A 26,167-nucleotide genomic window follows, 5' to 3' on the forward strand; every position below is an offset into this window, starting at 1 on the left:
GCCTCCAGCCACGTTTTTACTCGGGTGAAGGATCACTCACTATTCGCATCGCGGTCGACTGTTGCTGATCTGTTGCTTTCATGCGACAAAATCTCCAAACGCGTCGAAATTGATCATGTTTGCCTGACCGTTGCACCATGCCCAACGCAGCCACGCCAGGCGCTTTGGCTTTCTCTAGCTGCAGCCTCGCCTCCCCACGCCTGGAATGTCGACCCTGGACTTCAGCTGTGTCGCGGACCCACATGTAGTGAATAGGGTTCCCGGTCACATCCTCGTCACATCTTTGTATATTAATACTACAGCTACCTTGCTCGCACCTGCGAGCTTCGAGCACCGCTCGGTGTGTCGGCGCCATGGGACTCTTCGTGTTGGAAGACAGACACCTGGAGCATGTGCCTGGTACGGCGACGCTGGACGATCTGGACGAACAGAATGCAGGCGCGCAAGAGCATGGTATACATGGAGACCTCAAGAAGAGCAAGAACGGCACAATACTTGTACCGCAACCTAGCGATGACCCTAACGGTGGGTGCAAATGCCGTTCCACCGCGCAGGCGATATGTATCGCCTCACCTTCAACGCGCGACTGACATCCAGATTATCCAGACCCTCTCAACTACCCTCTCTGGCGCCGCGACTTGATCACTTCAATCCTCTGTCTCGCTTCTGTCATTGCTTCTACGCTCTCACCCCTCTTGGCAGCCAACACTCTCTCCATGGTCCTCTACTACAACAGCCCCGCTTCACCTGGTGATCCGCGCCCACCCCAGCGCTCTTTCACCGACGTCGCTCTGCTGACCGGTCACCACCTTCTCGGCGTCGGCGTCGCAGGTTTCGTCTTTGTGGCCTCTGCTCGGATATGGGGCAAGCGCCATCTGTACCTGCTCGGCACGGTGATAATCATCGTCAGCTCCGCCTGGGCCGGCGCCTCAGGGCGCAACTATGGCAGCCTGCTCGCGGCACGCTTCTTCCAAGGCGTCGGACTGGCCCCTTTTGAAGCCCTCGTCAACGCCAGCGTCGGCGACCTCTACTTCGTACACGAGCGCGGGAAACGCATGGCAGTCTCCAACCTAGCAGTCTTCGGCGGCGCCTTCCTTACGCCCGTCATCGTGGGCAAAATGACCGCCTCGCTCGGCTGGCAATGGACGCACTACTTCGTGGCGATCTTTGCAGCCGCCATGCTGCCCCTCCTATTCCTGCTCGTGCCAGAGACGGCTTTCAAGCGCGACGCGAAACTCGACACCGACACCGCCATGATCACCGCCTCCACCCCAGACACCACCCACACCGACAAACGACCCCAAACCGCCACCACGCCCTCCTCACCCCCCAACTCCCCCCCACCCCGCCCCGTCCTCTCCCTCCACCACCCATTCTTCGCCCCCCGCCTAACCCCCACGCCCTTCCCCAAACTCCTCCTCCGCCCCTTCCCCCTCTTCCTGCACCCCTCGATCCTCCTCTCCTGCCTCCTCCAAGGAACCCTCATCGGCTGGACCGTGCTCATCGGCATAGTCCTCGCGGCCATCATGATCGGCCCGCCCCTCTTCTTCAACGAAGTCCAAACAGGCTACATGTACACGGGCGCGGCGCTCGGGGCGCTGCTGGGCTTCGTGCTCGCGGGCGCGCTGGCGGACAGCGTGCCGCGCTGGCTCGCCAAGCGCAACAAAGGCGTCTTCGAGCCGGAGTTCCGGCTGCTGCTCGTCGTGCCGCAGCTGCTGCTGGGCTGCGGCGGGCTGTACGGGTTCGGGGTCACGGCGGCGGACACGGGGCGGTACGGGTGGTTCTGGGCGGACTTCTGCTTCGCGCTGGTGGTGGCGGGGATGGTGCTCGGGGCGGTGGCGAGCGCGCTGTACGTCGTCGACGCGCACCGGGAAGTCGCGGTGGAGGGTTTCACGTGCCTGCTGGTGTTCAAGAATGTGTTTTCGTTCGGGCTGACGTTCAGTGGGTATGAGTGGCTTGTGAGGGGGGGCGTGAAAGAGGTTTTTGTGGCGGTGGGGAGTGTGCAGGTGGGGATTTGCTGTTTGGCGGGGGTGTTGTGTGAGTGCTTCTTTTCTTCATTTTGTCTTTTCTTGAGTTACCGTGGTTGTTGAGGTGTGTGCTGACATACGGTGATCCACGCAGACGTCTTCGGCAAACGCAACCGCTCTTTCTTCGCGCGGCACGACATCCTCGACTTCTTCCACTTGAAATGACCGTTCCATAATACAACAAGCGATATGCTACAAATCTATTAATAAACAAAATCTATCCCAAAACACCCCCTATCCCTTTCCCATATATTACAACTTCGACCTCAAAACCTTGACAACAAAATGCGGGCCCCTCGCCGCGATAGCCTGCTCGGTCGCCTTGAGCACCTCGTGCACGTCCATAGCTCGTAAGGGTGCGGAGTCGTCTTCGCTATTGGAGTCTGAGGCTTGTCGGGATCTAAGAGGGGAGAGAGGGGAGACGTTAGCGAGGTGCAAAAGGAGAAGCCAGCGTTGCAGGGCGAGGGGTGTGGAGGAGACGAGACGAGACGGGGATGGAGAGGCTGGATTCCTGGCTGGCGGGGCTCGAGTCTTGCGAGCAGCGACGAGCGAACAAACGAGACGGAGACGAAGAGAAGTTATGAATGAAGGAAAGACGGCTCGTTCAGTCATATGTTCGTGCGTGAAGCTTGTGTTTGCGTTTTTCATTGTGTTCGTTTGTCTCGTTTGCCTTGCCTTGCTTTGCCTTGCCTTGTCTCGCATCGTATGTGCATGCCGTCTGGCAGCGTCTCCCGCCGATGTCCCGCGTCTCGCGTCTCCTGTCTCCACTCCTGCTCTTCCGTAAAGCCATGATAATGCATGCACGCATGTCGTCAAATGTCAAACAAGCAACATCGGGGGAAAATCAGCACTCACTCCATCTCCCTCTGGCCCTCCTCGATCAGATCCGGAATATCCTTCGGCTCATTGACGCCCTCCAAAATGTTCCTCACGGCCGTGAAAAGCGGGAACTCTCTCTCGCGGCCCTCCTTCTTCAAGAATGCATAGACCTCGTGCGCCGTGCTCGTGCCCTGCAGCTTCTGCCCGTTCAGCTCCCGCGCCTCGATCTCGTCGATGCTCTTGCCCTCAGCGACGCTCATCTTGGCGCAGCGGAAATTGCGGCCGCCGGAGCACGACGTGATGAGGTCCGCAACGCCGCAGGACTCCTCGGTGAAAGTCTCCGTGCGCGTCGAGGCGCTGAAGAAGGCCTTGCCGAAGCGCACTTCCTCCATGATGCCGACGCGCATGACGGCGGCCTTGGCGTTGTCGCCCCAGCCGAGGCCGTCGACCCAGCCGGCGGCGAGTGCCACGACGTTCTTCAGGGCGCCGCCGAGCGAGACGCCCGCGACATCGTGCACCATGCGCACGTGGAAGTAGGGGCGGTGGAAGAGCTTCTTCATGTTGGCGTGGTGCAGGGGCGGGAACTCGCTGGGGAGAGGCTGGAGTTTGGGGCCGGAGGTCTTGAGCTTCTTAGACTCGGGCTCGGCGCCGTTGAGCTGCGTGAGGTCGAGAGAGCTGGCGTGCGGCGTGCCGACGGGCGAAGGGTGCTTGCTGTCCATCTTGGGCGGGTCGTAGGCGACGGTCGTCTCGCTCCACTTCTCCTGCGCGACCTCGTTCGCGATGTTGGCGCCCGAAAGCGCGCCGCAGTAGATGCCCAGTTCGCGGCCGATGGACTCGGAGAACAGCTCGCAGCCGCTGTCGTTGACGGCCACGCCCTTGATGCAGCTGATGCCGCGGGCGTAGGGGACGATCTTGCCGACGATGCTCTGGCAGGTTTTGGCGATGAACTGGTGGGGAAGGTTAAAGACGAGGATGGTGGCATCCTGGACGGCCGTGGCGAGGTCGGGGTGGGCGACGATGTTCTGGGGCAGCGCGATGCCGGGGAGGTACTTGACGTTCTCGTGCAGGCCGTTGATCAGCTCGGTGAGCTTGTGGGGCTTCGTGCAGAGCGAGGAGCCTGCGTCGTAGTGCTTGCTGTTCTTGGGGATGCTGTATTCTTCCTCAAACACCCACATGCGGACCTCCTGCTCGAACAGGTCCGGGTTCTCCTGCACGTTCTCGCCAACGACCTTGGCGATTGTGGTGCCCCAGTTGCCAGAGCCGACGATAGCGACGCGGTGCTTCTTAGAGTGCACGCCGAGGCCGGCATTGTTGTTACTGTTGCTCGCCATATTGAGGAACCGTGCTGTGTTAGAGAATCGTGGGAGGGAAACAGAGGGGTAGGCGAGGAGAGGTCGAGCTCCCGGCGAGCGAAAGGTTGAGGAACGCGATAAGGAGCTGGAGCTCTTGTTGAAGCAGGTGAATCGAGCAGCAGACGGTGTATGTGTAGCGGTGTTGGTGATAGTGGTGGAAGAGAAGAGGCGTGTGTGTCTCAGCAGCGGCATAAATGGAAGAGTAACAGTAGCAGGCGCAGCTGCTCTCGCTCGTCGCGCCTTCCTCCTAGGGCGAGGGTCGATGGCGTCGGGCGTCGTTGAGGGCCAGAAAATCTGCGGGCCTGCGCGCCCTGCATGACGTTGGACCGAGGCTGCAGCGGCGCGCGCGCGTGGTGCGCCCCTTGCAGTCTGACCACCGAGCCACGAGAGCCACTCTTCGCTTGGCCCGTCTATTCCGGGCGAGAAAGGGTGCCTGGGTGATGATCTATTGCGTGGCGAGACCTGTCGCTTTGACGTGTCTCGTGACAGGACGGGATGTCACGCTGGCCTATACCGGAGGATGTACCTCGCCTTAGCCTGCATGCATGCATGATAGAGATCGCCAGACCTTACCTCAGCCCTACAGAGACCCGGTACTCGGCATGATGTATAATCGCCTATACCCGCATCGCTCTAGATCACGGCAACGAGCAAACCCTACATAAGCGACGACCCGCAGGCTAAGCTATACCAACAATTCGAAGCCACTCAATAGCCGACGAAGTGTTCCTTCTAATATGAGTAAAAAATGTAGTTACTTGATACACAACACGACCAGATGAACCGCAGACCTCGGAGTCCGGATCTAAGTCTAGAAATCTATAAAACCAAGTAGGTAGCATCTGAGATATGGCCCCAACATGATCCGGCCTAGATTGCTCCCTTCCGTCTTCGCTTCTTTTCTTTCTACGAATCGCTTCAAAATACAATCCTACTCAGCCTTGGACCTCACCTGCTTCACCTCCGCCTTCTCCATGAAAAAGCTCCTCTCCGCCAACTTCAGCAGCTCATCGATGAAGATGATCGGCGCGCTCCACCACAGAACAATCTTCCACTCGCCCCAGCCGAGCGGCACGATGCCGAAAACGCTCTGCAAGATCGGCGTGTAGAGCAGGGCGAAGTGCAGCGCCATGGAGAGCGTGATGGCGTAGACGAGGATCATGTTCTTCCAGAGCGGGAGGGTGAGGAGGGACTCAGAAGACGAGAGGGCGTTCATGGCGTTGAGCATTTCGATGACGACGAGGATGGACAGCGAGACGGTCGAGGCGGCGCGCGCGGAGCTGTCGGAGAAGATGTGGCAGCCGATGGAGGGGAAGATGGCGCTGCAGCTGTGGAAGTGGGTCTGGTATGTATGTTAGCAAGAGTGGTGGGTAGATGGAGGAGGCTCGTGTTTACTTACCAACTGGTAGAAGGAGATGTTCGGGCCGTGCTGGTAGTACATGAACCACCAGGCGTAGCCACCAACAGTCGCCAGACCGACGTAGGTGCCGATGACCATGTATCTGAAGAAGAGCCAGCCGCTGATGAGAGGGTCGTCACGCTTTCGCGGCGGGCGGTTCATGACATCGTGATCCTTCGGGTTGAAGCTGAGCGCGGTAGCGGGCAGACCATCGGTGACCAGGTTGACCCACAGGAGCTGAACAGGGATGAGAGCCTCAGGCATGCCAATAGCAGCGGTCAGGAAGATAGAGACGACCTCACCGATGTTGGAAGAGATCAGATAGCGGATGAATTGCTGAGTGTTGTTGTAGATGCTGCGACCCTCCTCGACGGCAGATTCAATCGTGGCGAAGTTGTCATCGGCAAGAACCATGTCGGCGGCGAGCTTGGCGACATCAGTACCGGTACCCATGGCAACGCCGATGTCACTCTTCTTGAGAGCAGGAGCGTCGTTGACACCATCACCGGTCATAGCGACAACCTCACCAGCAGACTGCAGAAGATCGACAAGCTTGCTCTTGTGTCCAGGCTCAGTACGAGAGAAGAGAGAAGCGGTACGAGCAGCCTTGAGCTGATCAGCCTCGCTGAGAGAATCGAATTGACGTCCAGTAAAACTCTTGCCAGTGAGATCTTCCGTGGGGCCAAAGACACCAATCTGTCTGCAGATAGTCTCGGCGGTGTTCTGGTTGTCACCAGTGATGACGACGACACGAATACCAGCCTGGCGACACTTGACGATGCTGTCTGCGACCTCCGGACGGGGCGGGTCGAGCATGCCAACGAGACCAAGAAGGGTCATGCCCTGCTCCAGTTGCTGGTATTCCTGAGTGCTCTTCGCACGCTTGGCCAGATCCGAGGTGACATTGTCGATGCTAGCCAAAGCCATGACACGAAGACCTTGCTTGCCGTACTCGACAACTTCGGTGTTTAGAAGTGAAGCCAGCTTATCATTCAGAGGAACACGCTTGCCGTTGCTACCAGTGAGACAGTGAGTGCAGCGGTCGAGGATCGATTCCGGCGCACCCTTGACGAGGAGACGCTGACCTTTGCCGCCATTGACGAGAACAGACATGCTCTTGCGGTCTCTAGAAAATTCGAAAGTCCTAAGTTTCTCGGCACGCTTGGTGTATTCAGCGCTGGCGAAGTGGCGGATTTGCTCGGGTCCGAGCTGAGCCTTGGTCAAGTTGAGGGTTGCATCAGTGGTGCCAATCTTCTCCGCGAGAGTCCTGAGAGCGCCCTCGGTGGGCTCACCAATGTTGTTGTATGTCTCAGTCTTAGGGTCGTAGGCGAGTTCAGCGTCGTTGCAAACCGCAGCAACCTCGGTCATCTGGGCGACAGTGGTCGAAGTAGCAGCAGGGTGGTCGATGACCTTGCCAGCCTTGGAGACCGCACCGATAGGCGCAAAGCTAGTGCCCTCGACATCCAGTTCCTCAAGGTCATTGCCAGCCTCATTGACGTACACGATCTTGTTCACGCTCATCTGGTTGGTGGTAAGAGTGCCGGTCTTGTCAGAGCAGATCACACTACAACTGCCGAGAGTCTCGACGGAGGGCAGGCTGCGCACGATCGCGTTCTTCTTCGCCATAGTCCTAGTACCGAGGGCGAGGCAGGTGGTTATGACGACCGCGAGACCCTCAGGAATAGCAGCAACACCAAGCGAGACGGCGATCTTCAGATAGTAGATCGCACCCTTGGTCCAGTTACCTCCAAAAGAGGGGTCGTTGAAATGACGGATGTTGATCAGCCAGACGAGGATGCAGATAGCGGAGATGACCTTGGCAAGCTGATCGCCGAAATCGTTGAGCTTCTCCTTCAGAGGTGTGGGCTGCGAGATCTGGGCAGTGATGCTTTCGTGGATATCGCCAATAGCGGTGTTGGTGCCAGTCAGGACGACGATAGCGCGGGCATGTCCAGTGACAACGGTGGTGCCGGAGAAGAGCATGTTGATCTGGTCCTGCTTCACAGCCTGCTCGTCCTTGATCGCATCCACATCCTTACCAACACTTTCACTCTCACCAGTCAGGATAGACTGATCGATGCGGAAGCTGTTGCTGCTGATGCTCAAGACCCTACAATCGGCGGGAACACGGTTGCCGACTGCGATATCCACGACGTCACCGGGGACGAGATCCTCAGCCTTGACAGATTTGATTGTTCCATTGCGAACGACCTTGGCGTGGTTCGCGCTGTACTCTTGCAAGGCCGCAATGGCCTTCTCAGCCGACGATTCCTGGCTAACGCCGACGACGGCGTTCAAGATCAAGATGGTGAGGATAACGGCGGGGTCGACGAAGGCGGTCCATCCCTCCTCCTCTTCAAAAAGCGCGAGGACGAACGAGATAGCAGCGCTGGCCAGGAGAATGATAACTAGCTGATCTTTGAATTGTTCGAGAACGAGCTCCCACAGGGGAGTAGGCGGTTCCTCGGGGATAGCTGTTGGTACATTAGCAAATGCTTCTTATTGTTCCCAAGATTGCATGATTGCCTACCGTTTTTGCCGTGCTTCGATCGCGAGGCCTCGACCTTGCTATCAGATAATCCAGTATGCTCGGTGACACCAAAATGGGCCAGAACATCGCGCGGCGAGCGCACATATGCGTTGTCCATCTTGCTCTACTCTAGGCCTTCGGGCGGGCCTACGCTTCGTAGTGTCGAATTCCCAGTCGCGAAAGCCGAACGACGTCGGTTCTGGGGGAAAAGAGAAATGGCAGACGGGCCAAAAGTCCGACGGGCAACGTGGTAGGATGCGGGTGGTGTAGCGATTAGCGAGCGGACGTCACTCGGAGGACTAGCAGCGATTCACCACCCCGCCGCGGCCGACAGGCACCACCTGGCTTTTTGTAAAAGCCGATCGGCAACCCTCAAGGGCTCCGCCGAACCTGCAGCGGCCGCTCCCGTGTTCAGCCTCCTAAGGCCGAGATCTTCAGACCATTTGACTTCCTCAAGGCTTGCAGGGTCCATCAATATTCATTGAAAGTTGAAAATATTCAACCATCAATATTTCCCGCGCCTCAATCCACGAGTGACCAACATCAAAGCTCTTCTACAGCCCCGAATATCCATCAACCCGCCATCTGCAGGCCAGAAACACGCGGAAACCCTTGTACCCCAGACCTCAGCCCTAACAGCTTGGCACTCATCATGCACGCCCGCGCTATTGCAGTAGCAGTTCCTATTGCACCGACTACGACCCACTCAACCTCCTTCGTCCACCAAGTTTCGCGAAGCTCACCCGCCCGGTCCGCGCGGTCTTGGAGATATCAGGAAGTTTCTCGTTCCCCAAGCTCACTCCGCGGGGCGACTTGACGTGACGCTGCAGCGGATTCATTGGATTGAGCATAGCGTTTGCGTAGACGTCACGACTGCTGTCTTGGAAACGTAGTCACGTTCTCGAGGAAGCGCGTTGTGCTCCCGTAGTGACGTGGTTCACCAATCCTGGATCATGGCAGGACAATGCCAACCATCGATCACGTCGCTGGAGCCGCGCTTGGCATACTTTCCTGAACATGCACTCTCGGCTCGGATCCCGAGTACTGGGCGCCACTTACGCGTGATCCGTTGACTATAGAGGACGATGTGATGTTGAAGGTCTCGAGTAATCGACATGTGTCCTGTTGAGACAGGATGGTCACGGTGATATGTCTTGGCGATGTCTATCTGCAAGTGCCTGAAAAGCTGCTGGATCATGGCTGCCAAAGAAACATCACTCATGCGGGCCTGATTCAAGGCGTCCGTGTATTCATTCCAGAAGATGAGTTTAGACGCAAGTCTGATAGAGTGCGTTCCATGACGTTTTTTAGTAGATGTACAGGCTGCCACCCAATGGCCCGAGCAATGGATATCTTGCAGCCGCACTGGTTGTAAATGCTTTCGTCGCAAGGCTTTCTCACTGAGGCTGGCGTGTTCCACAACCCAGGATTCTTCCACAAGTTCATACCAGTCCTGCATGGATGGAGTGCTTGTTCGAAGCTGTGCTTCACGGCACCAATAGCTTCACCGCAGCCGAGTAATCGAAGTATGACCTTACACGGCTGGTCCGATCCGTCCTTGGAATTTATCGGAACTAATTGAAAACATTTTCTCCAAGACTCTCTATAATCTTGAGTGGCTGTAGGTTTGTTGCGAGGTCACTGGACGCAAATGTTGGGTCGCAGTTACTTGTGCGCGAAGCACTAATCTTTTTCGCTTCGAAGGCACGTCAAACGACTGGCTGTTCACTATCAATGACCTAGGCCGAACCTTCTGCTCCCAAAAGATGAGCCCCCACTCAAGACTGGAACAAAGTTCAATTGTATGCTGCTAGGAGTACATGTTAGGGAAAGGTTGAAGTCCTTGGATAGCCAGTCGGACTAATTTCTCGTGCTTGAGGTCACCCTGGCTTTCGGTCCGCGATTAGAACTCCACGGTGATCTGTTGCTTCTCCATGGATCGTTCGGGATCAGCTTTTTGCTTGATTGAAAGTGAAGCATTGTCACATCAAGGGCATACGGATGCTGGTGCAAGACGGGCAATGTAAAAAGCATCGCCTGGTTTGCTTTGCCTTCCTTTCAACTTTAATCTTGCATCTTTTCCCACGTGCATGCGCCGATTCGTTCGTGTTGACATGTTGGAGGATGCGACTGGAGACGCAAGAGGGCATCAAGGAATGATCGGAAAGAGAGACGTATGTTTCCTGCAATATTTTGCTGATACTGGCGTTTCACCTCGCTTGCAAATGATGCTGGTTGCACTTCTCGCGAGATCATTCATTGGTCACGTGTTGCTAAGCAAATCAAGCAGCAGTCGGTGAAGCTTATTTGACGTCGGCTTCATTAAAGTGGATCTTGTAAAAGCGTGGGTTGGATTACAGTCGGAGGATTCAACGTTTCCACATAGATCGGCGGTGCAGTTGCCCTACAAGACTAAGCGTCTGTGACAAGAGAGGATTGAAACGGTAAGATAGAAGTATCGTCGCTTCTGCTGAAGCGCGACCCTTTCTCACCTTCGCGAGCTGAAGCTACCGGCTCTCGATACCACCTTTTGCCTCATATTGCGATCAGTCACACCTCCTATGTGCCTCAGATAAATTACGAAAACTTGATCTTGGTCGACGTCTCCAACTCGCTAAATCCTTGGCTATCGTACGCAGCCATGGGCGAGAAACAGAAGCCTTCAGCTGGGCTTACTCTGGTCGAGCTCGACTTTTGTTTCCAATACTGCGCATTTGTGGACTCTCGCTCAGATCTCCAACCAGGAGAGGATGAGGTTCGAGCTTTCTTGCGTCGCTCCATTCTGCCGACAGATGTACGATACCCTGCCGAATGGTCTAGCGACGAAAGGCTTCGCGACGAAGCTGCGGATCGGTTTTTGGGACTTACACGACATCTACAAAACCCGAAGACGGACGTTGCGACACCATCGATGCTGGATCTCACGACGTTAAAGCGCCTGGCCTGGTTCTTCCTTGTTGGCTTTGTCGGGAATGGAGTACTCCGTTACGTCCGTACGAGCCAGGCTTCGACCGCGGAGCGTGCCTAAAAAGGCCGATCGACTTATGTCGATGGTTGCACGGCAGTGCTATCCCATGTTTCTCACTTCGGAGGCAAAGCATACTCAACGAATGACTCCAGATGCCTGGGACCGTCGGTAGCAACCGTGGGAGATACGATCTCACTCCGATCGACCGAACGCAGTGTCTTGGTTTGCCCAAGATTGCATGCCTTCGACGTGTGTTCTCTTACAGACATCCAAAGTACAAGGTCTCTGTTACATCTAGAAACAACACACAAGAAAGACAAAGCTCCAATATTCGTTCCAGCAACTCTACTAATTATCCTCTGTCTCTGTCGCCCCATCTGATGACGCTTCCGCCGTGGCTGCCGGCACACTTTCTTCGACCGTTGTCCACAGAGTCACTGCCATTTCCTCCTGCGTGACGACTTGTATGACTGGCTCACCGACAACTGTAGCAACCACGACCTCTCCTGCCACGGTCTGAACCACTAACACCGTGGTTGCGGGGCCCACGCTTGTTATTACGACCGCATCTTTTGGCGCAGATTCATTGCCATCCTGCTCTTCAGCTTGTTGGTCCTCTGACTGTCCAAGCTTTTGAGCAGTCGCTTTCTTCGCCGCCGCAACTGCTTCTGCTGCCTTTTTAGCTTGCAGTTTCGCCTGTGCTGCGGTCAGTTGGTGTGTAGCCGCGGTGATGGTAGCTTTCTGCCACTCTTCTTGCGGTGCCGTGATGAGCATTTTCAGGCGCTGGATCGTAGTGTTCAGTGTTTGCATTTCGAGACTTGATGATCCATTAATAGACTTATTTTCGAGCAGCTCTTTCTCTCCGGCAAAAATTGCTTCGTGAGCCGTGTTCAGCCAAGCTTTCTGACTTTCTTTGAGGGCATGTAGGAGAGGCTGAGCCGTCTGCTCGAGCTTACCGATCTCCTCAGAAATCTTCGCCGTGTCGTGGGTGTACTCCTCCTTAATGAGCACCCTATTCAACTCATCTCGCTGCTTGTTTATCGCTTCTTTTTCAGCATCTGATAGCCGGCCATTGTATTCTTCCAGCTGAGTGCCCACGTTGGACAGTAAACGTGCCGCTTTGAGCCTCAACTCAGCCATCGCCTCCCTCTCACGTTCTCGAGTTGCTTTCACCCCATCCCAGAAGTCTTTCATTTCCTCTGGATAGGCAGTCGATTTTAGAGGCAACTCCCAATCGTCCAGATGCTTCTCGGCACGCTCAATCCAGTACGCCATGCGCTCTTCTTGATTAGGCACACCAGCGAAGTGAACCAACATATCGCCTCTTCGGACCTGGAAAGGCGCTAGGGTCTGGTTGTGTTCACCCTGGTAAGTATTGAAGCACCTTTGCGGCGCTTGGACGATGTTCCTCTCAAATGCCCGCTCCTTTATTATCGTGTTCATGGCACTCTGGTCACGGAACTCCAGCGGCTCGTCGGGCTTGTAGAGTCTCAGAGTGACGGTTGCCGTGAGGAACTTAACGGCCCATTGGTTGACTCGCACGGAGAAGACGCCGTTATTCAACCCAGTTTCGTCGCTCGAATACAGCAAATGCACATCATCGAACTCCGCGTCAGGAGGTGGAAGGAAGGTCTCGATCGGCACCCGCGGGTTCAGAATGACCGTGTCCGCATCGACCCAGAGGAGCCACTCCAAGCGCTCCTCGTCCGGCTTCGACAACTCTTGCAGAAGCAGACTGAGAATGTACGCCGGCTTGCTCCAGTGTTCGCCCAGTAATGGCTGCCGCAGAACATGAAGCCGATATCCATGAAGCCGATCATGCTCCTCATGCGTTCGAATCGCTCTCTCCCGAAGACTGTCACCGTCGAGCAGGATCGTACATTTGCCCACCCGCGTCCGCATCTCCAGCTGCTGGTTCAATGCCCCTTCCTCGAACGACGTGAGTCCAGATGCATTCACTCCAGCCTCCTTCGAACCGTACGGGTTCCACGACTGAATCGTATCGCTGACCGCATGGTGCAAATCAGCCAACGCACCTTTCACGCTCGGTTTCCTCCTCCCCTCACCCCCTGCTGCCATCCAATCCCCAATCGCTTCCTTTCCACCAAAACCAACCAGCTCATGCAGCAGGCCTCCAGACGCCGCATCGTATCCTTGTAAGACATCGTCGCCTCCTTCTGAGGGGCCAAGTGTCGTCGTCACCATCCAGCCAAGCACCACGCAACTCAAGGCCAGAAGTGCAAACCGGATCCTGCTGTTCCCCAGTAGCGCCGAGCGGCCCCGTATCGGCCGTAGCCAGCGAGGCAGAGAAGATGGAGAGATCGGAGAGGACGGTGAAGAATCTCTATACGGGGCGTCGATGAAGATGGAGAGGTGTACGATGAAGGCATCGTAACTTTTCTTCCTCCTTCCTCCCTGTTCGTTAGCGTGACAGTTTCTGATTCCCTGAAATTGATGCTTGCAATGAAGTTACGAAACGCAAACAGTGGCAAATACCCGCAGGTATCAGATATGTACGAACGACAGCCAAACGAGGGCTCGAATCAGATGCCAAAGGGATGAAGCGATATTTACATGCCAGGGCACAACCACGCGTCGTAACGCAGCAAGGTAAAGTCGCGTCCCCTGCTTTTCTCCGCCCTTCCCATGTATCGCTATTTCTGCAATACGAGAGACATTTGCGCCCGTGGCGCGGGCCTCGCGGCCTTTGTCTGATCGCCATCGCTGGCTACGGAAGGTCAGTGAGGCTGAGGTGAGGAGAGAGGACTTCGGCGTCCCTTGCGTGACGTGGCACGGTGAGCAAGGCGGCGTCAAGAGCGCTGAGGACATGGTTTCAGTGGGATACAGCTGTGGCTTCTTATCTGCGTTTCTGTCATACGTACAATGTTCATTGTTTCACGTGCGTTGCACTCTTTCGCGATGCTGTCTAATAATGCTATGGTATTAGGATGGAAGCGCGGCGCTCAAATTCTCATTAACCGGCCGACCCGTCTGCAATATCCTATGCTCCTTTCGAACGCCAATTTCCGAACAACATCAATCGCTGCTATCACTACTATCGTCGCTTTCGTCATCATCTTGTCGAATGCTAAGTTTGCGGCGCTGCTGTGTTTCATCCTGCTTCGGTGGCGCCTTCTTGGCTTTGGGCGGCGAGGGGATGTGTGCCTTACGCACCAAACCGGACAAGCCACCCCCGATAGATCTGGACATTTGGCTGACGCCCATTGAGGACGTGGGCGGCGCAGCGGTCTTAGGCTGCGGGGGCGATTTGCCTTTGGCTTTCGAACTCTGAGGCGCTGGCGTAGAAAGACTGGGCTTCCGGTGCGCTGAAGAGCTGTTTTGAACCGGTGTGGAAGGCGCGTGCTGGTGCTGGCCATCAGGCGCTGTGAGGTGGTGATCGAAAGAAGAGCGACGCTCACTGCCGCTTTCGCTGCTGCGACGCACGGCGCCACGATGGCGGCGGCGGGCGCGTTTGTTTGCGGCTTTTGTGCTCAGTGGAGGAGGCATGGCGGTTCTATCGTCTGACTTGACCTTGCTGAGATGTGAGGGTGGCGTGCTATCGACGGCGGTGGCTTTTCGCTTGCGGAACGGCTGTGGTGAGTTTTCTGCGCCGCTGTTGTTGAGCTCTTGCAGGTTTTCGTCCGTCAAAGCGTGACGGGCATCGCTATTGGTGTTGGATAGATTGGCAACGGTGGGAAGCTCAGGCTCATCCTCTTCGTCTTCGCCATCAAGCTTGGGTTCGCCCATAGCGTCGACGCCGTTCGTATGCGGTACCTCGTCCTCAATGGCAGTCGTATCAAAGGCTTCTTTATCTTGATCAACCTCGTTCAGATGCTCTTGCTCAACATCACTGCCACCATCAGGCACTTCGCCGTTCTGCACATTGGCTTGACGTTCGTTAAGCCCGTTCGTCGCATTTTCTGGCTCAGGAGAATCACCGTTTGGACCAGGCGCCTCTTCCTCATCATCAACCTCACTCACATGTCTGTCGACATCCATCTCTTCCGGCTGTTCAAAATCCTCATCACTCCACACCTGCTCTCCAAAATCATCGTTCGGGACAGAGTCCGCGTTTGATTCGTCGTCAACACGGACTACGTCTTCGTCCGCCTGCTCAGTATCGCCACCCTGAGCCGGCCCGTCCATGTGCTGCACATCGACCTGCGGCAAGGTCGCTCCGCCACGAGAGACCTTTCGTTGCCTGTGCAGTCGACGCTCGGCAGCCTTGAGCCGGGCGACCTCGTTCCAATCGCCGCGAGACATGGCACGGACAGAGAAGGTCTTGATCTTCAGCTCTTCGAAGTATTCTTGGCGATCACGTCCGAGACTTGCTGCGTTCGCGGTCTTCTCCCAAATTTCAGCATCGGTGGGAGTCGGCTCTCTGTGGTTGCGAGCGCTAGATAAATCGGCAGAGCTCGGCGGAGCGATCTCAGGCGCCTGAACTGAATCGTTGAGTGCAGGCGCAGTCGCTGACGGAGCCCTTTGCAGGTCCCTGATTCTTGATGCGTACGACGGCCCTCTGGAAGGAAGCCTTCCGGAAGCAGGAGTGGGCGCATGCGAGCTATCGGGCTCAAGAGTTCCGATTTGAGGTGATGGCTGTAGCGAGGTAGGTTGGCTATGAGGCATACCACCTTCTGGCGAGGCGCTTATTCGCTGGCTGGATGGTCGCAGTCCCCGTTGATTCTTGCTGCTGGGGGAGGCATTACTGGTCTCCTCGTCCTGTTCAGCGTGTATATGAGGCACATCGTTGCTTCTGACGGACACAGCAGCTCTCTGAGACCTTGTCGTGGAAGGATCTAGTGTCTGAAATGCTTGGCTTTCCTGAGTTGCTCGGTCCTCGCTCGACAAGGATCTCTGCAATTCTTGCGAGAGCTGCACGGCGGCGCGAGTGTCAATGCCAGATTCCATCCTTGAACGGCGGCGCTGATCGGACGAGATCGGCGTACTGCCTTCTCCCGTCTTCATTGGTGACAGGAGTTTCCGAGTTCCCTCGTTTTGTCTTCGCAGAGCTGACAATGGTGTTGGCTGCGCTGCCGGCGATGGGGCATTTACGTCTGATTGCTTTCTCACGGTGACAGAACTCCGCTTGGGCGTAGATTCAGCTAACGAAGATTGTTGTTGCTCTTGCGTCGAAGTGTCAGGCGGGACATTACCATCGTCTTCCACATCTTGGCCCTCACTAGCCAGTTGCGCCTCCAGCATATCCAAGTCGTCTGCTGGGGTCTGCTCTTGATCTTCATCTCTAACGAAGCCATCGCTCTTGCTAGTGTCCTTGACGGGAGGTTCTTGTGGTACATGCTCCGTAGTATTTTCAATGCTAGTCGTCCGACGATTACGGTCGTACTGCGCATCGAGCTCCTCGTCGGTCGGTCTCGGAGCACCAGCACGCTGCTTGCCCTTGTCGCGAGTGAATTTGAGAGTCGTCTGCGTTCCACTAGAAGGCCATATGAGACTCCCACGAGCAGTCTCCTGCTCGGCGGAGCTTACCTCGACCCTAGGGCTCGACGAGCGCTTCGCCTTCGTCGACGGCCGCTTTTTGCCCAGTTCAGTGTCGCGGTTCCTTTGAACCTGGGGTGGCGAACTTGGGACTTCCACGAGCCGAGACTGTCTATTAGTCGTGGCAGACGGTCGACGGGCCGCACGAGCCTGCATTGAGCGCTCGACTGGAGAGCTGTTGGCCAGTAGTTGAGAGCTCTCGATCTCTGGCTCATCAGCTATCCTCGAAGCGCGTATCGAACGCCCCTGATCGGCTTCTAAAGCCTTGATCTGCGCTTTGTAGCCATCAAGCTGCTTCTGCACCTCGGACATCTCCCACCGACGGAAAAACCGGCCCTTCGCTTCTCCTGCTGGCAGGCCCTCGCGGAAAGCGCGACGGAGCTTGCAGCTATCCTTCAAAGTCCAGCCCTCGAGTTGAGCATGGTTTTGTGGAAACAAAGGATTCTTTTCCGCATTTTTCCACGCTTGGTCTTGCAAGGCTAACACTTTACGGTAGACTGAATCCTCGGAACGTTTCGGAAAGTGAGTGTCCTTGATCTCGAGAGCATCGTAACCATCGGCTATGGCACGATTCATGACCTGAATGTCGCCGAGCGGCCAAGGTTTCCGCCCTTGACCAGATCCTGGGCCAGGACTGCTGTAGTCACTGGGCGCTTCACTGACACCTTTCAAGAGCTTGATGTCGGGGTTCTGCTTCAGTAACAAAGCTTGCCGGCTGCGCACAGCACTCGTCGTGCGGTGCTGGATCTCGAATGTTCTGACTATCTCTGCCGCACTGAGGCCTTGGCGAAAGCCTTTGAGAATATATGTATCTTCCTCAGTCGACCAAAAGCTCTTCGGTCCTTGATGAGACCGTGGGTTCTTGCTAGATGATCCCTGAGTACCAGGTAAATTTTCCGATCCTTTTGGCTTTGGTGTCAAAGTAATCATCTTTTGAACCTTTTTAAGTTTGCCTTGGTCTTTCTTCGCGGTAGATGGAGCAGTACTGAGGGGTTGTTCCTCTGGAGGAGGTGGGTCGAACGAGAGGTCGTCGAAATCATTTTCGCCTGCGATTCCCTGAAGAAGATCATCGTCCTCGATGGGATCAAATTCGTCGTCCTCCAAATTTTCTCGCTGCAAATTCAGTTGACTCTGCGTACTTGCGGCTGCTAAAGATACTCCAGATGGCGTAGGCTTTGGGCGCTGAGCAGACTCGGGTGGCTGTTGGGTGAAAGTATGAGATTTGCCAGAAACAGGTGTAGGAGATCGCGGCTGAGCTCGGTCGTTTTGATCATCAGCGCTCGCCAATTCAGAAGTAGCTTGCAGCTTTGAGAGCGTCTGCTTCTGTAGCCGCGGTCGACTGACGACAGGCGACACGTCCCTGCGAATTTCCGGACCAGCAGTCGATGCTCGAAATCGTTCTGCACCGGCGTTGGAAGTACCCGCAGCAGCATCTACGGGTACAGACTGTAGATCGCGAGAGCGCGTTTGATGCGTGTTTTCCGGAAAGCTGTTTGGGACGCTCTCCTCTTCGCCTTGCGGTGCCTGCGAGCCGGAGACAAGAATGTCCTCTTCGTTCTCGCCCTCCATACTCGATTGAATGACGTCGTCACGTTTCCGCTGAGGTCGTTTCCTTTTCCGACTAGAAACGCCAGGAAGCGCAGGAACAGCGAAGCCATCAGCATCCACCTTGCGGCTGCCTTCATCTGCTTCGTTTCGCTCGGGACTGCCAGGTCCCATGCTCCTCTCATGCGACTCTATAGGCGTGTCTTCGTCCACTTCGTCCAATGAGGCACCATAGCGTTCCTGCTGTATTTTGCGGCGCTTGACTTGCTCTTGTTGCTCCGAGGTCAACTCTGGCCTTGAAAAGCCCGGCGGTCGCAGGCCAGAAGTGTCTGGGACAGAGCCGTCGCGGTCGATGGCGTTCTGCAGCATGACGAGCACCAGATCCTCCTTTGGAGATTTCGAGGAGTATCCGAGTTCTCCAACCCCGTCGTGCGAGTCGATGTCGGCGCCGAAACGGTCTTGGAGCTTGTGAAACCATCCTTTTGCAACTTCCTCTTTCCCATAATTGCGCTCGTATCGCTCCCGAATATGTTTCCAGACGTCGGCAAAAGTCTCACTAGCTCGAGTGGGCACTGCTATAACCTGCAGAGGTTCTTCAACCTTCGGTTGCTGGAATCGCCTAAAGAGTGAATTTGTCGGCCGGCGGGGCGGCATAATCTTGACGATGAAGCGGAATTGATCCTCATCGTTGCGTTTTTGAGGAGCCATTGCGGCTTCTGTGCTGGCAACGTCGTTGGCGACAGCAGCGTTGCCGTCAGTTGGTTGTCAAGGCGGTTTCATGCCACGGCAAAGAGGATATTCGAATCCGCTGTGAAGTGAGCTCGGCGTCGGCCTGCGACCTGAAACCTTGAAGCTCTGCGCGCCGATCGCGACTTTTTCGCGACAGCCCCACTTTTAGAACGCTAAGCGCGCTGAGGGAACGCACGGGAGTAGCCGCACGCTCGTGCGCGCGCGTGCTACTGAAAGCTTAATTTGGGAACAAAGACAATTGATTGACACGCAAGAACGCAAACGGTTGGCAGCAAACGGCAAGAAATGCACGACCTGTGCTGTATGAATTGGCTCATTGGCCACCTGTTAGATCTCCACATCACTATGATTACGAAAACGGAACACTTATCCTCCGATTCGCCCAACCGCGCCATGAGTGACAGAATATACATTGGGAGCCTGCTGTATCAGGTGCAACCCGAAGAAATCCTTCAGATATTTGAGGAAAAGAGGATCGCCATGTACGCTTCTAATAGTTCAATTGTAGCGTTAAGCTAATCCAATCAGTGACAAACTCGACATGGCGATCGATCCGTTCTCTGGCAGAAACCCCTCATATTGTTTCGTTGACCTCGCCGATCGTGAAGATCTAGACGATGTGCTGCAGCGTCTTCAAGGCGTTCTCGTTCGCGGAAGACCTATCAGAGTGAATCGCAATACATGCAAACGTCAGCAACGCATTGGTGGAATGAAAACAGAAGATCAGTCCGGCAGGTGGCGCACAATCGAGCTCCCCAATAAATCATCGAAAGTTCCGACGTTCGCATTCGATCGATGGACCCGCACAGACGCCCGCGATCACTGGACGAAGCCTGTCGACGAAGGACGTCGACTATTCGTCGGCGGCTTGTCCGACATCTCCAATCAATCCTTCGTCAATCGTGAAATGCAACAGCTATTTGAAGGGCACGACATCCAAGCCGTCAGCAAGCGTATCCTCCCAGCCCATCGCGACGAGCGCATCCCAGCAACAGGGCAATGCTACTGCTTCGTTGATTTGCCGAGTGTGGAAGAGGCGGGGCGCGCTGCCGTGCTGTTGAATGGTAAACCCACGCCATATGGAGGCGTCTACAAAGTGAAACGAGCGCACCCCCAAGCGGATCGCAAAGTCTGTCGCGAACAGGACAAGCTTCTGGGGATTCACAGAGTCACTGGGCAGCCGCGGCGAGACTTGAGTGGCGATTGGAGATCAAAGACTTGAGGCTATGAGGCCGCTGGTCTCCGCAATGGACAAGGGAGAGGCAATGGTGCCCCTTGAGCTAGAAACAATGGTCTATAGGGTATACGCTCGATAATGATAATCCAAAGCCGAGTCGACTCCAAACCACTCGCGTTGAATGCCTGCTCTTTCGACAGAACACACCAAGGGATGATCTCATCAAAAGTTACATCTGCTCACAAGATGTAAATCAACAGAACGCCGTGCCTACAGATGTGACTTGGGCGCAAGCCCAACTGCAGGCCGTCCGCTTGAAAGGGAGGATGGCATCTTGGGTCAGATTGTAATAGTCGTGGCCATGGAACCAATACTCAAGCCACTCCGCCCTCGGCATCACAAAGGGCTTTCTGCATGTTGAGCATTGGTCATTCCCGTACTCGACACCTCTGGCGGCTTGCTCAAGTGCTCGAGAGACGGTGGAAGGTGTGTCAAGCGGCAGCAAAGCTGTTACGTCGCGAAGATCGTAGCTCTCTTGCGCCGAGCGGAGCACAAGCTCGAACAAGGATGGCGCGGTGGTGCTGGCCTGAGTAACCGGTGGTGATTGGGGTTCGAGGACTGGTGCCTCCCAATCGATCTCCCCACTCGGATGTGCAGTCATTGAGGGGCGGACGACTGAGCCTTCGCTGTCCAGAAATCGAATTCGAGATGGTGCTAGGAAAATGAGCTGCTCTCGACTGTTGCGCTTCTTTTTGGGAGTGGCATCTTCATCGCCGCCGTTGAGTGTTTGGCGGCCTCTCAGAAATCTAGCTTCTAATGATTTGGAAATTGCTGAAGCAGCAGGGTGTTGGTCATCACCCAGCTGCTCATCTAGTTGCATGAGCTTGGATGAGTCCTTGTCGATAGTGACCTTAGGTACCCGGAAGGGATTTGGCCTCAGGCTGACCTTGCAAACGTCCTCTGTTGAACGCAGCAAATCCAGTACACTCCAAGGTAGGTGATTTAGTCTGTTCCCGGCAACGTTAAGCTCCGTCAGTCTGTTAAGCTGGGTAATAGCCGCGGGAAGCTCTTCGAGGCTGTTGTTACGCAGACTCAAGACTGTTATGTTTCGCAACTTGAAAAGCTCAGCTGGCAAAGACGAGAGCAAGTTGCCATAGAGGAAGAGTTGTATCGAGGGCGTAAAACAAGAGTATTGATCCTCACTCGGTGGTTGTGTGAGGTCGTCGTGAGCATGCCGAATCATTTGATGTAGGGGCAGAAGAGCAGCGCTTGAAATTGAGGTCAACCCGATACCGGATAAATCGATCATTTCCTTGCCGTTGTCCACACAGCCCTGTACGACCCTTGCTGCGAAACCTTCTGGGTCATCTTCTGTCGCGTCAATCCTTGAGCGCTGCTTGACAACCTCTTCGCGAGCCAGGTGCTCATGTCTGCTCCTTTCGGAACCAAAGCTTTCCAGACTGTCGTCACTTCCCATCCAAACACCACTGTCGACATTCCTAAATCCATCCTTTTTGATCATGCTCCTGCGTAAGTCATGCCTCGATCTCCGTGCCATGTTCCACCAAGGACCTTTAACCATCCGTTTGCGCTTTGGTTGCTCCTCATCTTCGTGGAACGCGAACTCGGACGTATCCTCGGAGAATAGAGGATCGCTACTCAAGCTGCCGTAATCCGAATGCAGGCGTTTGCGCCCCGCATTCGCTGTGAATGAGATATCGCTGAGCGTAGGTAACAATGGAGGTGACGAAGGAGGATCTTCGAATGGAAGTGGAGGCGACGAAGGCAGAGCCATCATGAGTGTTTGGTGCTCAGATGCTCGCCGTGGGAGAGAAGAGGGGAGAGAGAGAATGGAAGGAGCCCACTCCATCGCGTGAGATAGCAAGACGCGCAGCGCGATTTACCTAGGTACGGCGGACTACAGCCCCGAGTGTGCCGCTTTCCCGGTGACGTTAGAGCCCCGTGCCATCATGCACGCACGGATGGTTAGAGGCCTAGATGCGGACTCTTCAGGGCCTACCGTTTTCCCTCAAGCGTTTCAAGCAAAAGCAGCACTGTCACCGAGCCGAGCGATGGATGCCTCAGCATAGTCGCCAGCGCATCTTCGCAGCGCACAAGTGAAGTCTTCCTCCCACGCGCGCCAGAAGCGCCGCTTTGGTCCCCATACCTCAAAATGGACCTGCACATGCTGGACGATCACGCCCCAGGATACCGAGACCTTCTTGGGGCGTCCACCACGCGCGAAACCTCCATCCAAATCGCCCTTTCGCTGGCACTTGGAATCGGAGCATTCTTCGCCTTCTGCATCCTCAGAACACGATGGCCGGGTCTCTACGCGGCGCGCAAAAAGCATCTGGACGCTGGTGCTTTACCAGAGCTTCCGGATACGATGTTTGGATGGATAGGACCATTATGGAGGATCACCGACCAGCAGGTCCTTGCGTCTGCGGGCTTGGATGCATATGCGTTTCTTGCGTTCTTCAAGATGGCCATGAAGTTTTGCTTCATCACTCTGTTCTTTTCTCTCATCGTCATCAAGCCAGTCCACGATGCATACGAAGACGACGACGACCTGCCCGGGAATGACACCGATCATAACAGCACGGAAAAGCATCACAACGACATGCGTCGCTCTGTCAATCTTTTCGACGTCCATTCGCACAACTACACCGTACCGGGCTTTCCAGACGACTTCGAGACCGACTATCTCTGGATGTATGTCGCTTTTGCGTATTTGTTCACGGGCATTGCGGTCTACATGGTTTTTGCGTACACCCGCAAGATCATCGAAGTTCGTCAAGACTACCTCGGGTCTCAGACCACTGTCACCGACCGGACAATACGGCTATCTGGAATTCCTGCCCATCTTCAGGAAGAGGAAAAGATCAAGGAGTTTATTGAAAGTCTGGACATTGGTAAGGTGGATAGCGTAACAATATGTCGGGATTGGAAAGAGCTGGACACGGCTATGACGAATCGGACAAACACCATGAGGCGACTCGAAGAGGCTTACGCAGTCCATATGGGATTTCGGACGGTAGAGCGGAATCTGGAGTCTTTGCCGATTGCGCAGCCTCCACCTCCAGCCCCGACGGCGGATGGTGTGCCGGAACTCGAGCAGGAAAACACAGATGAGCACGAGCGGCTGGTCCTTGTTGACGGACAGCCGCATGTTCGTCCGTATGCGAAATTGCGTCCTAAAACGAGGATCTGGTACGGCCGGTTCGGCCTGCAAAGTCGGAAGGTCGACGCGATCGATTATTACCAGGAAAAGTTGCGAGAGGCTGATGCCGAGATTAAGCGTCTCCGTGAGAAAGAGTATCCCGCAACACCGATCGCCTTCGTCACTATGGATTCTGTGGCAGCTTGCCAGATGGCTATTCAGGCAGTACTTGATCCGTCGCCACTTCAGCTTATTGCCAACCCTAGTCCTGCGCCGTCAGAGGTCATGTGGCGGAATACTTACCTTCCGCGCCGCAGCCGCATGATTCGATCGTGGTCGGTCACACTAGGTATTCTGTTCTTGTCCATCTTCTGGTCGATCATCCTTGTCCCAGTCGCCGGATTGCTAAACACAGATACCATTGGCAAGGTTTTTCCGCAGCTGGCCGAATTCTTGGACGCTCATAAGAATATCAAATCGCTCGTGGCTGCTCAGCTGCCTACGCTCATTGCCTCGCTGCTTATGGTTCTTGTGCCCTACATGTACTATTACCTTTCGTGGTACCAAGGATGGATCTCGCTGGGTGACATGGAGCTGTCGGCCATCTCGAAGAACTTCCTGTTCGTCTTCATCAATTTTTTCGTCGTCTTCACTGCTTTGGGCACCTTCTCTCAATTCTACCAATTCTTCGAGCGGTTCGGAGACGCCCTTCGAGACTTTAGAAGAGTCGCCATCACCCTTGCAGTTTCTCTGCAAAAGCTACTCGGCTTCTACGTCAACTTCATCATCCTGCAGGGCCTGGGCCTGCTACCTTTCAGGCTATTGGAGTTTGGTAGCGTCGTGCTCTACCCTATTTATCTAATGGGCGCAAAGACTCCGCGCGACTATGCAGAGCTCGTGCAACCGCCGACTTTCAGCTATGGGTTCTACCTGCCGACTTCTCTCCTCGTGTACATTATCTGCATGGTGTACAGCGTTTTGCACTCATCCTGGCGCATTCTACTCGCCGGGTCCGCATACTTCGCGCTCGGTCACTTTGTGTACAAGTACCAACTTCTCTACGCCATGGATCACCAGCAGCACTCGACCGGCCGTGGCTGGGGCATGATCTGCGACCGCATCTTCGTCGGCCTCGTCTTCTTCCAGATCACGACTGCCGGCCAACTCATTCTTCGCGGCGCCATCCCTCGCAGCCTGCTTCTGGTGCCGCTTATTATCGGCACGATCTGGATGTCGATCGCTTATGGCAACACTTACAAGCCGCTTCTCCGCTTCATCGCTTTGCGAAGTGTGCGTAGGGCAGAGCAGACTGCGTACGAGGACGAGCCGGACAACCCCGTGCCCTCGGGTTATCTCAGCCCCGATCGCAATCCGTGGGCAGATGCTGAGAGTGTCCGCAATAGGTGGGGCAGAGACGGCAGAGCTCGAGGCAAAGACGCCAGCAGCGACACCAGCATGCGGTTTGTGAACCCAAGCTTGGTGGCGCCGCTGGATCCTGTGTGGATCACGGAGGCGGAAACTGCGGCGGTAGAGGATGCCAATCTTCTGGATGGGGATGTGGACGTTTGAGCTTTGTTCTGTACTGATGATACCCTACTACTATTGCTTCGCTCGAGCGCTCTAGCGTGACCACTTTGTAATTATTTAATGTCGATAGCTTTAACGATGATATGTCATTTAGCAGAACTCAGCCTATTCGAAATCTGGGTATTTATCATCGTGTCTAGAAAGCGGTCGTAGATCTTGAGGTTGGTATAAAGAGACGATTTGAGCTCAAGTCTTGGCACAGACTTCACTCTGATTCGCCGCCGCAAAGTTTCTAAAGAAAGTGACTATACCAAACCCCGATCGATACGTTAGCGACACGCGCAGATTGCATTTTTGACCTGGAAAGACTGTTGGACCGGCACATACATCAAAAGCATCCTTCCATCGGCACCAAAATACCAGGCCGCCAAAGATGAAGCTCCTCACCCTCAACTTCCTCACCTGCGCCCGCAAAACCTGCAAAACCAACCCGGCCGCCTTTCCCCTGCACCCAAGGGAAGCCGAGCTCGAACAAATCGAAGCCGAGATCAACCCTCTGCTCATCCAAAATCTTCTACCCCGGATCAACTGGGAAGTTCTTAAAACGATCTCGCAAGAAGTAAAGCCCTCTCAGAGCCAAGTCAATCGAAACTTCGGAACACTGACACAATCTTAGCTCGGTCTCCCCAGCCTGCCCGAAAGCGCGCCTGACTCTGAGGATTTCATGACGGAAGAGGGCGAGCCGACGCAGACGCTGAAGGACCTGCACACGCTGCTGATGGAGATGAACGTGCAGAACGGCAAGCTGGTCTGCGGCAGCTGCGAGCACGAGTATGCGATTAAAGAGGGGATCGCGAACTTTTTGCTTCCGAGCCACATGGTTTGAAGGAAGCATTCTATGATTTTTGTTCTCTTTTCACGAAATTTTCGAATGATGCCAGCGAGGCGATGGGCGTTTTGGGACGAGATGATTGAGAGGGAAGCTAACAGGGAGTGCTCATGCTACGAGATGACTGGGCATATCTAAAGTTGCGCGCATCTGTCATGAGCTCAGATGGTAAAGACAAAAAGCTCGCTGCCGTCCTTGGGGCTTTGCCTAATAAAAGGCTGCGGACCCTGGCTGAGGGGAAGCCGGATGCATTGAAGCCGGGGGCGTCCAAGACTGCAAAATAACAGCTCTCTCAAAATGTCGATGGAAGTGGGAACTTGTGCGGCTTTCAAAGGACACCCTGCAACCCGGCGAGATGCCACCCACAGCCAAGATCGGAAAGTCATACAATCACGATCACTGGGGAAATCACATTTCTAAACCGTTGACAATGGAGGGCTTTCTTAATTCGTAGATCTATCCTAGCGCCTCAAACCCCTTCGCCTCAAACCATCTTTCACGTAAATTCATCAAGATCGTCTTTGC

At 55.1% G+C, this 26,167-nt stretch overlaps 7 protein-coding genes across 7 annotated transcripts; 3 read left to right on the forward strand and 4 right to left on the reverse strand.

Annotated features, from left to right (window-relative positions):
• The first annotated feature begins 294 nt into the window (after positions 1-294).
• On the forward strand, positions 295-2,257 carry WHR41_02825 (uncharacterized protein). The gene is made up of 3 exons (XM_069371431.1): positions 295-525; positions 607-2,037; positions 2,122-2,257. The coding sequence occupies exons 1-3, from the start codon at positions 354-356 to the stop codon at positions 2,190-2,192; spliced, it is 1,674 nt and encodes a 557-aa protein (XP_069231346.1). The 5' UTR covers positions 295-353; the 3' UTR covers positions 2,193-2,257.
• Positions 2,258-2,878: 621 nt separating this feature from the next.
• WHR41_02826 (uncharacterized protein) lies at positions 2,879-4,177 on the reverse strand (the record flags this gene model as incomplete). Its single annotated transcript, XM_069371432.1, has 1 exon — positions 2,879-4,177. The coding sequence occupies one exon, from the start codon at positions 4,175-4,177 to the stop codon at positions 2,879-2,881; it is 1,299 nt and encodes a 432-aa protein (XP_069231343.1).
• A 751-nt stretch (positions 4,178-4,928) lies between these two features.
• On the reverse strand, positions 4,929-8,423 carry srcA (Endoplasmic reticulum calcium ATPase srcA). The gene is made up of 3 exons (XM_069371433.1): positions 8,128-8,423; positions 5,598-8,071; positions 4,929-5,540 (listed from the first exon to the last, which is right to left on the reverse strand). Exons 1-3 carry the CDS (start codon positions 8,243-8,245, stop codon positions 5,130-5,132), a joined length of 3,003 nt encoding a protein of 1,000 aa, XP_069231344.1. The 5' UTR covers positions 8,246-8,423; the 3' UTR covers positions 4,929-5,129.
• A 3,020-nt stretch (positions 8,424-11,443) lies between these two features.
• Positions 11,444-13,300, reverse strand: WHR41_02828 (uncharacterized protein; the record flags this gene model as incomplete). The annotated part of the gene is made up of 1 exon (XM_069371434.1): positions 11,444-13,300. The coding sequence occupies one exon, from the start codon at positions 13,298-13,300 to the stop codon at positions 11,444-11,446; it is 1,857 nt and encodes a 618-aa protein (XP_069231422.1).
• Positions 13,301-20,316: 7,016 nt separating this feature from the next.
• On the reverse strand, positions 20,317-21,858 carry WHR41_02829 (uncharacterized protein; the record flags this gene model as incomplete). The annotated part of the gene is made up of 1 exon (XM_069371435.1): positions 20,317-21,858. The coding sequence occupies one exon, from the start codon at positions 21,856-21,858 to the stop codon at positions 20,317-20,319; it is 1,542 nt and encodes a 513-aa protein (XP_069231423.1).
• Positions 21,859-22,236: 378 nt separating this feature from the next.
• Positions 22,237-24,795, forward strand: WHR41_02830 (uncharacterized protein; the record flags this gene model as incomplete). The annotated part of the gene is made up of 1 exon (XM_069371436.1): positions 22,237-24,795. One exon carries the CDS (start codon positions 22,237-22,239, stop codon positions 24,793-24,795), a length of 2,559 nt encoding a protein of 852 aa, XP_069231293.1.
• A 270-nt stretch (positions 24,796-25,065) lies between these two features.
• On the forward strand, positions 25,066-26,131 carry WHR41_02831 (uncharacterized protein). Its single transcript, XM_069371437.1, has 2 exons — positions 25,066-25,372; positions 25,430-26,131. Exons 1-2 carry the CDS (start codon positions 25,187-25,189, stop codon positions 25,637-25,639), a joined length of 396 nt encoding a protein of 131 aa, XP_069231618.1. The 5' UTR covers positions 25,066-25,186; the 3' UTR covers positions 25,640-26,131.
• The last annotated feature ends 36 nt before the right edge of the window (positions 26,132-26,167 follow it).

This window comes from Cladosporium halotolerans, assembly GCF_011745625.1.
Source record: "Cladosporium halotolerans strain TM138-S3 chromosome Unknown Sca7, whole genome shotgun sequence".
NCBI classification, from domain to species: domain Eukaryota; kingdom Fungi; phylum Ascomycota; class Dothideomycetes; order Cladosporiales; family Cladosporiaceae; genus Cladosporium; species Cladosporium halotolerans.

Coding starts and splice junctions, on each gene's coding strand:
- srcA (XM_069371433.1), bottom strand. CDS start 8,245: ATGGACAACGCATATGTGCGCTCGCCGCGCGATGTTCTGGCCCATTTT. Junction 8,072..8,127: donor ATCGAAGCACGGCAAAAACG/GTAGGCAATCAT, acceptor ATGTACCAACAG/CTATCCCCGAGGAACCGCCT. Junction 5,541..5,597: donor ACATCTCCTTCTACCAGTTG/GTAAGTAAACAC, acceptor CATACATACCAG/ACCCACTTCCACAGCTGCAG.
- WHR41_02825 (XM_069371431.1), top strand. CDS start 354: ATGGGACTCTTCGTGTTGGAAGACAGACACCTGGAGCATGTGCCTGGT. Junction 526..606: donor ACCTAGCGATGACCCTAACG/GTGGGTGCAAAT, acceptor CAGATTATCCAG/ACCCTCTCAACTACCCTCTC. Junction 2,038..2,121: donor CTGTTTGGCGGGGGTGTTGT/GTGAGTGCTTCT, acceptor TGATCCACGCAG/ACGTCTTCGGCAAACGCAAC.
- WHR41_02831 (XM_069371437.1), top strand. CDS start 25,187: ATGAAGCTCCTCACCCTCAACTTCCTCACCTGCGCCCGCAAAACCTGC. Junction 25,373..25,429: donor TTAAAACGATCTCGCAAGAA/GTAAAGCCCTCT, acceptor ACACAATCTTAG/CTCGGTCTCCCCAGCCTGCC.